The sequence below is a fragment of the Triticum aestivum genome, chromosome 4D (genome assembly GCF_018294505.1).
Source record: "Triticum aestivum cultivar Chinese Spring chromosome 4D, IWGSC CS RefSeq v2.1, whole genome shotgun sequence".
Classification (NCBI taxonomy): Eukaryota; Viridiplantae; Streptophyta; class Magnoliopsida; order Poales; family Poaceae; genus Triticum; species Triticum aestivum.
Genome location: NC_057805.1, coordinates 363,695,944 through 363,704,415, shown reverse-complemented (window position 1 = coordinate 363,704,415; position 8,472 = coordinate 363,695,944). Strand labels below are relative to the sequence as shown.

Here is an 8,472-nt window from a genome sequence, read left to right as displayed (position 1 = left end):
CGCCCGACCCGCCGGAAGCCCCGCCGGAGCTGCCCGCCGAGGTAGCCGACGCCGTCGCCGTGTCCGGTTTCTAAAAAAAACGCCCCGGTTTTTTTTTCTAAACCCTAGTTTTTTTTAGATCGGTTTATTTTTTTCGGTTTTATTACTTAGTGAATGTTCACCGATCCATTTGTTTTAATGAACGCGTTCGTCGGTTTGACGCTGTTAACGAACGTTCGTTCGTTTAACCGTTCGTCAGTTTTCTTTTTCGTCGGATTTTCCCGATTATTCCAGATCGCGATTTCTGATCAGATTTTCATTCTGGTTTAACTTTTCGCTCGTTTATCGGAATCAGGCGATTCAAGCGCCTAGAGTTTCATCTCGAAATTCTCTTTCCGTTTAACCTACTCAAACAAGTTTTTGCTACTGTAAAATTTGACTTAGATCCAGATTAGTAAACGAAGCTTGTTTCTTTCGCCGTTTGACTTTCGTTACTTTGTTCGAGTTGAATCTTTTTGCAAACCGGAGTTCTTAAGTTGAACTTTCTGGTTAGATCTTTATTTGAGTTTTACTTGTGCATTAGATGAGTATTTATTGTGTGCTTGTTTGTTTGCGATTGAGTACCCGGAGTGCGCCGCTTGCTACTTCGAATCTCTAGGTTTCACGGATCATCAGCAAGGCAAGTAACACTTTGATCATACTTTTCACTACCCAGTTTTATTGCATTAGATCAATCCTCAAACATTGCATGGTTAGGATCTAATTAAATTGTGGGTATTGGGAAGTAGTTGAGGTAGTACCTATTACCTGTTTTATTATCAAACCCTTGGGAGTTACTTCTACGTTTGCTTATCGCCATGCTATGCTAGTAGACGTGGATTGGGTTTGAGAGATATTCATGACAGATGTGAGATTGTTAATTAATGGTTTACTTAAGGTGGCAACTAAAACTCACATCTGGGTGGATTGAGGCACCTGGAGAACCCAGTGTTGCCTGTATTTTTGGATATCCCGGAGTACCCGTGTGATCATCCTATGGACCGCCACCCAGGCTCAAAGGGATCATGAGATTATTCATGCTAGAAACTTCCGTGTGCAGCCACAAGCTATTATGGGCTCTAGCATAGTTGATTAAGTTGTGTGAGCTCTTGAAGAGGTAGACTAGCAGATGTAGGGGTTGTAGGTGGTACTGTCTACCCGGAGTAGAGAGTTAACGCTTCTGAAAGACTGTCTCGGTCATCCGTTTCTCAAACATCATGTAGTGCGAGAATCAAGCGGAGGCGATCGAGTCTTGTGGGGAAAAGTGCACAAACCTCTGCAGAGTGTATAAACTAATCATGGTTAGCCGTGTCCCCGGTTATGGACAACTTGAGTATCTAGTACTTGGATTATCATGTGAATCTCATCATGTTACTTTAATTAATATTGTTGGGTTAATAATGATACTTAATTGGGATTGAGTTGGAGGTACCTTCTCAATGTTTAACAACCACCATGATAGTTAAATAAAATTTATTCCTTTGAAGTAGGGAAAAATTGGCTTTTCGCAAAACTGTAACCATAGAGCTTTCTACCAGCCACATATGCATGTAGTATACTATTATTCTGTTCATTACTCTCTATGTGTTACATTGCCAGCATATTCCATGTGCTGACCCGTTTTCGGGCTGCAACGTTTCATGTTGCAGACTTTTGAGACGACGAGTAAGGTGCCTTAGGTCGTGGTCTTATACTCAGTGATGCCGTTGGAGTTGATGGACTCACTTGTCTTCCAAGCCTTCCGCTGTTATCGTATTAGATGGCCTTAAGCCATATTTATCATACTTATTCTCTCTTGAGATATTCGTTGTAATAAGTGTGTGATTGCTACTCTGTTATAAATCCTCCATTTGTACTATGCGTGTCAGCATTACTGATCCAGGGATGACACTGGTGCACAGCAGCACAGATTGTTTGAGGTCTGGTCGCTACACACATTGGCCATCCTCTCCCATTCCAACAGCAAACCCTCGCCCGCCTCCTTCGTCGCCGCCGCTGCCCATTTTTCCGGTGACTCTGCCAGCTGTCGGCGCCGCAATATCCCCTCTGCAACGCCGCCACCTCCCACGTCGCCCGCCACCGCCGTCTTGCCACCGGAGAACCGAAAGCTTCCCACCCCCGCTCCCCCGACACAGCCGCGACCACGACCAAGAAGACACCTCGCCGCCCCGGTCGGATCCTCACCGGCACACTCGTCGGACGCCGCCAGGGCAGCTAGCTGGTCCGAGGGCGGTACGACACCCTTTGCCGTCTGTCTCCTTCGTCGATGCCTGCAAGCTGTTCGACAGTTTGCCAAGGTACAAAATGGACTCTGCCGACGAGTTCTTTTTTCACAATTTCCTTTGCGACTCCGACGATTCCTCCTCTGATGGTCTTGGCTGCCGTGTTGGTCCATCACCACCTCAATAGCCAACGCCCGTCGTTCCGTGGCTCCATTCCGGGGCACCTTCCGGCGTTGAATCGCAACCGAGAGAGCGGGCATTTCCTTCTTTGGAAGGACTACTTTGACACAACAAACCCGTTGTTCAAACATCAGAAATTCCGCCGCCGTTTCCGTATGAGTAGGCATCTTTTCAACTGTATTAGAGAGGGGGTGGTCGGCTACGATGACTATTTCGAGTGCAAAGAGGATGCCGCTGGAAAGATTGGTTTCTCCTCTTATCAGAAATGCACTGCCGCCATCTGAATGCTTGCATACGGAGTGCCCAGTGATCTCATTGACGAGTACGTCCGAGTCTACATGCCTAGACTCCCTGTATAAGTTCTGCAAGGCTGTTATTGCTGTGTTTGGCCCTCAGTACTCAAGAGAGCCGACTCCTGAAGATACATCCCGTTTGTTGGCAATGAATGCCAGCAGGGCTTCCCAGGGATGCTTGGCAGCATAGACTGCATGCACTAGGAGTGGAAGAACTGCCCTTCTGCTTGGCAAGGGCAGTATAAGGGCCATGTCAGGGCTTGCACTGTCATACTTGAGGCCGTGGTGTCTCAAGATCTCTAGATCTGGCACTCTTTCTTTGGCATGGCCGGATCACACAATGATATCAACGTGCTTTAGCAGTCGCCGGTGTTTGCTAGGCTTGCCGAAGGCAATAGCCCACTGGTGAACTTTACTATCAACGGCCACAACTACGACAAAGGATACTACCTGGGTGACGGTATCTATCCTCAGTGGACCACTATTATGAAGACAATCCCCAACCCTGTCGGAGAGAAGAGGAAAAGATTTTCCCAAGAGCAAGAGAGTGCTAGGAAGGACGTCGAGCATGCCTTTGGTGTTTTGCAATCTCGATGGGGCATCGTTCGGTATCCTGCTAATACTTGGAGCACGCAGAAACTGTGGGAGGTGATGACTGCTTGTGTGATCATGCACAATATGATCGTACAAGCTGAGTGCCCGAAACGTCTCTACGATCAAGGGTTTCAGTTTCAGGGTGAGAATGTTGTGCCTAAGCATGGAGGAGCGGCAACGTTTGAACAGTTCACCCAATTTCATCATGACTTGCGTGATTGGGAAACTCACATGCAACTGCAAAATGATTTGGTTGAGCATATGTGGGCTCATGTTGGCAACCAATACATGTATCTTTTTTATTCGGCTTGCAAAACTATGTGAGACATTTTTACTTTTATTCGGCTTGTAAAACTAAGCTATTTATTTGGTTGAAACTATGTTATTTATTTGGTTGTGGACTATATGTTTGCTTGTGAAATAATGCAAAAGTTGTGTGTGAAATAATGCAAAATTTCGGCTATTTTTTTGTTGAAAAAGGGCGGCCAGCCGACCACGCCGGCACATATGGGTTGGCGCGTTGAACGCACTGCCGACCCAAATCTCAAACAGGGCGGACGGCCGGCCCAAACGGACAAAAGCGTCGTCCGTTTGGGTCGGCTTGTTGGAGTTGCTCTAAGCGATGTGCTACATTTGGTCGACGAGCATATCATCTTAGATGATTGTTCGACGATTCTGCCATCGTGATTACCAACTTGCATGCAAATATGAACCCTCTTTCTGCTTGGAGGGAACCTTACATGAGATGCTAGACATGTTGAGGACAAAGCCAAATATTCATAGCCACAAGATTGGTAGAGATAGCAACAGAGTTGCACATGAGATGGCTAAGCTGTATAAGATCAATGATAGCGGTATCCTATTTGGATCCCCACTCACTCATGATCTGGCACAGTTACTGCAAATGCATTGTAATGCTGCTTAATAGTATCATGAAATGATAATCATCTACAATATCATGAAATCACATCCTGACTATTTTGCCCTTTATTTTAAGGTGCAAAGTTAGGCACGAGGCAAACTAATTTTGTAGGCACATGTTTGTGTAGGCACGAGGCAAACACAAATGATCCAGCGCAAGCTAAATAAATGTCCACAGGGATGACAATTTGTATACTGATTTTCCCTTTCATCATTTCAGCCAGTTTACAAAATACATCAGCATAAACGATAAATACATCAGTACCGCACATGTACAACAATGTTGATTGAACTCTACAAATTAAGAACTGCCTAATGAAGGTAGGCAGATACAGCAAAAAAGTATACCGATCAATTTGTGGTGCAAGTGGCGTCATCGCTGTTTGCACTCATACCTCGGCAAAATCATATAATTGTCGTATAAGTTTCTTGTTTCATTTTCATCAGATTACCCTCGATGTCTTTTAATACAGGTCTATATCTGCACAGGAGACGGAAACAGTTTGATTTTACCAAACAGAAAATGGGGTCGACTAAGGAAAATATAAGAAAATGGTAGCAGACTTACAAGCGTGTCAGGTTATTCTGTGCTTGGACTGCCTTTCTAAGCTGAGCTGAAAGTTTCATTATCTCTGCCGATAATCCCTCAGATCTGCTCTGTTCTTTGACAAGTTCATCCTACATGTGGCAGGAAGCTACTGTAAATTGATGACATGATATTAACTGGATTTGACCACAAGTTGGTCATCACCCAAACAACAAAAAACGTTTTCACCAGTTTCAGTTATTAACCTTTAGAGAAAGATTCTCTGTGACCAGTTCTGGTGGGATGCTGGTCTCACTTTGGCCATCTAGCTGGACACTAGTATTGTTTGTTTTCAACAGGTTAGCTTGCTCAATTCTTAGCTTCTCTAAGTGGAGACGAAGCTCTTCATTTTGCTTCAGACAATCTTTAACCTGCAAGTTTAGATGAAGTCAGTAGGCAAGATGCAGATTTCGTAACAAAGATTTTTAGCATACTCCATGCACAAACTGAATACGAACAGCACACCTGGTTCTCCCATTCCATCGTAACAGACATAGCTTCTTGATATGAAGTTGACAAGACTGAGTTCTCCTCAAACAGATTCTCTATTTCTAATGACTGGGAATCAATCTGTTGAACACATACAGAAATTAGTCACCATTTAGGAAACTTACTTTAGCGAAAATAAAAGGAAGGCAAAGTCAAACACCTCCATCAGCAGCTTTTGGCGGCTGCCCTCTAACCTCTCAACCATCAAAGCCATATCATGCAACTGGTTTTCAAGTTTTTCCCTATCCTGCTGCCATAACGAAAAAAGCAATCAGTACAGATTGTTTTAAGAGCTGAGATCAGCTACAAGAATACTATGAACCTACAATCTACATGTGCATGTGACTATTCTAGTCACCACTGCAATTTTTGACTTTTAACTATGCCTTCAGAACTACAGGTGCTCGATCACCAGGTACCACATGATCTGGTACCAGCCATACATACCTCCAAAGCTCTTGATCAATCTGGGCATAATAACTGTATGGTGTTACTGTGAATGGCCATAGCACCATGCCTAAACATGTGCCTATGCAGTCTAATGGTCTATACTGTAAGAAACTTACTTTCTGATGAAATTAACGAACATAAAGTTTGTTAGATGTGTTACCATTGAAAATGCCTTGCGTGCAGCAAATTCAGAAGCCTCTTCTGCATGGAAGGGAAAACTTATTTCAGCAAGTAGGTGCAAAATTTTGAAAGCAACATGGTAGTAAGTACCTTAGCATGTAACTATATATCAAAAAATATGGAATGTTTCAACACTACATGACCATAAAGCATGGCAGAAAACACCTACAGCAACATCTGGAGAATAGAGTTACATGTTTGCTTAAATTTTTCTACATCCTCAATTTAGAGATGATATAATAGTATAATACCCACGAAATAATTTTCATCCACACCTGAAGATTTCTTTGTTAATGCAGCAATTTTCTCTTCCATCTCTCGCTTTTCAACCGCAAGAGAAGTGGTACGGGATTGTTCTTCAGCTAGCCTTTGCTGATCTTGCTGCCTCAGTAGGGACTCTTCAGCTAGTTTTTGCTGCTCCTGTTGCCTTAGCAGTGACTCTTGCTGTGTTTGCCATTTTTTTTAGATGTCAAAGTTTTTGTAGATAGACCAAACGAGAATGGAAGCAAGTACAGCGCTGAAGTGGAAGGCATAAACAACCAACCTTTAGCTGAGCTTGTAAATCCTGTATCTCCTTTTCCATGGCAAGAGTTTGCTCACTTGATGTTCCCACTGCATATCCACTGTAAGAGTTGCTCATTACTTGCTGCTGCAGGGTATTGAGCTGCGCTCTCAAGGATGCAGAGTCTTCTTCTGCCTGTTGAGTTGCAACATGAGCATGCGGACTGTAATGCTAAGAAGGCACAAACTTTAGACATACCCTGTACTGCTCCTCCTCTGCCTCTCTCAACCGCTTCTTCATGCTCCTTAGTTGCGCTAGAGTATCCTCCTACTTATCATACCAGGAAGAAATGATGAGGCATGCATGCACAGTTAGCAGACTATTGCACAAATATTCCTACAAAACAAGAGCTGAATACCTTAGCGACAACTGCAGCGTCTTTCTCCAATGAAATGTCATTTAGAGCCTTTTTCAACGAGGGCACTATATTTTTCTCCTGCAAGTCACAAATCAGGCAACAAACGGCTTAGATGCATGTAAACTGAGATGCACTAAGATGCGCTACCAGTACTGGCTAGCAATAATACAAGATGTAACTCACGAGGTCATTCAATCGGTTAACCAGGGAATCCTTTTCGACTTCCTTCTCAGCAAACTGCGGGACGCATGCCGTGTGTGTTAGGACTTGCTATTCCTCAAATAACTACGCAATACATCATATCACAGACAAAGATACCTTGGACATCAGCATTTGGTTTTCCCTCTCCAATTCCAAGTTTCCATTTTCAAGTTGTTGAACTCGTGCAAGGAGCTACCATTTCAGACGAAAAAAAAGGCCTTAGTTACAATCTATAAACAACAGGGTTGCTACACATTTGCAACAAAAAGCATTTTTTTTCAATGCCCCAATGCAAACAAATGGCGTAGCAAACATGCCTCAGCTCTTGGATGCAAAGGAGGAAACTGAAAAACTAACCTCTGCCGCGGCTCTTTGGTTCCCTGCGGATCACCGGAGGTGTTTTAAAGGCAGGATTAGCACCGAAGAGAAGCGGATTAAGCAAAGATAGCAAAGGAATTGTTCCGGCAGACAGATAGAGAGAAGGATGGACCAACCGTGAGGGTCGCCGTGGGACGCGGTCGCGGCGGGCGTTTGCTGCTGCATCCTCTCGGCCGCCCTCTTCTGCCGGATCTCCTCCAGCTGCCACGCACGCAACAGAGATCGGAGCCTCGGACATCAGAAGCTGACGGGCGAAGCGAGGCACGGATCTGAGCCGCTGCCCGCCTCCAAAAAAAGGAAAGAAAGTTGAAAGCGGGGGATGGAGGGAGGCGTACGGTGCGGCGGCCCCTGGAAGCGTGCTGAGACTCCATCGCGGCGAGCAATGGATCGGCCGGCGCGGGAGCTCGGGAGGATTCGGGGGATTTCGGAACGGAGGAACCCGGAGCTCCTCCGGTTCTGCAATTGCCGCGGTTGGAGAGGTGGGGGAACGAGAGACACGACGAGGCAACCAACCGAAGCTTGTGTCGTCGGCTGGTTAGCGATGGGCTCATCAAAAGCACCAGGTGGGCCTCTTGCTTTGATGGCCCAAGATTGAGGCTACCCATCCTTTTTTCTTTTTGAGGGCGAGGCTACCCATCCTTACGCTCAAAAGAAAATGACGACCCATCCGCACGGGCGAATCAACCTGTGGTTGAGATGGTTAGGTGGACAGTGATATTCCCAACCCATCAGGGTTTAAATCCTGGTGCTCGCATTATTCCTGGATTTATTTCAGGATTTCCGGCGATGCGCTTTCAGTGGGAGGAGATGTTCCCGTCGACGACGAGGCGCCTATGGTGGCTTCGTAAATCTCAAGATGATATGCCGGCTCAGTCTCTCGGAGGTAGACCCATCCGCACAGGCACAAGTGACATATGTGGTAAACAATTCAAACTAATCCAAAAGTGTATTATTTGTCAAAAAAAATCTAATAGTGTCTTAAAAAAAGGTGGGAATTTTTTTTTTGAACTTTGCACCAGTGGGTACTTGGACTCAAAAAG

The 8,472-nt window shown here is 45.0% G+C and overlaps 1 protein-coding gene across 2 annotated transcripts; it reads right to left on the bottom strand.

Annotated features, from left to right (window-relative positions):
- Positions 1-4,409: 4,409 nt before the first annotated feature.
- LOC123100041 (flagellar attachment zone protein 1) lies at positions 4,410-7,940 on the bottom strand. 2 transcript variants are annotated; one of them, XM_044522035.1, is made up of 15 exons: positions 7,768-7,940; positions 7,549-7,633; positions 7,412-7,434; positions 7,172-7,246; positions 7,037-7,090; positions 6,854-6,931; positions 6,694-6,762; positions 6,478-6,630; positions 6,209-6,377; positions 5,914-5,954; positions 5,464-5,553; positions 5,280-5,384; positions 5,021-5,185; positions 4,797-4,906; positions 4,410-4,709 (listed from the first exon to the last, which is right to left on the bottom strand). In XM_044522035.1, the coding sequence occupies exons 1-15, from the start codon at positions 7,801-7,803 to the stop codon at positions 4,634-4,636; spliced, it is 1,329 nt and encodes a 442-aa protein (XP_044377970.1). In that variant the 5' UTR covers positions 7,804-7,940; the 3' UTR covers positions 4,410-4,633. The 2 variants fall into 2 exon arrangements, with proteins under 2 accessions (XP_044377970.1, XP_044377972.1); XM_044522037.1 differs by having other exon boundaries at positions 5,464-5,550.
- Between the last annotated feature and the right edge of the window lie 532 nt (positions 7,941-8,472).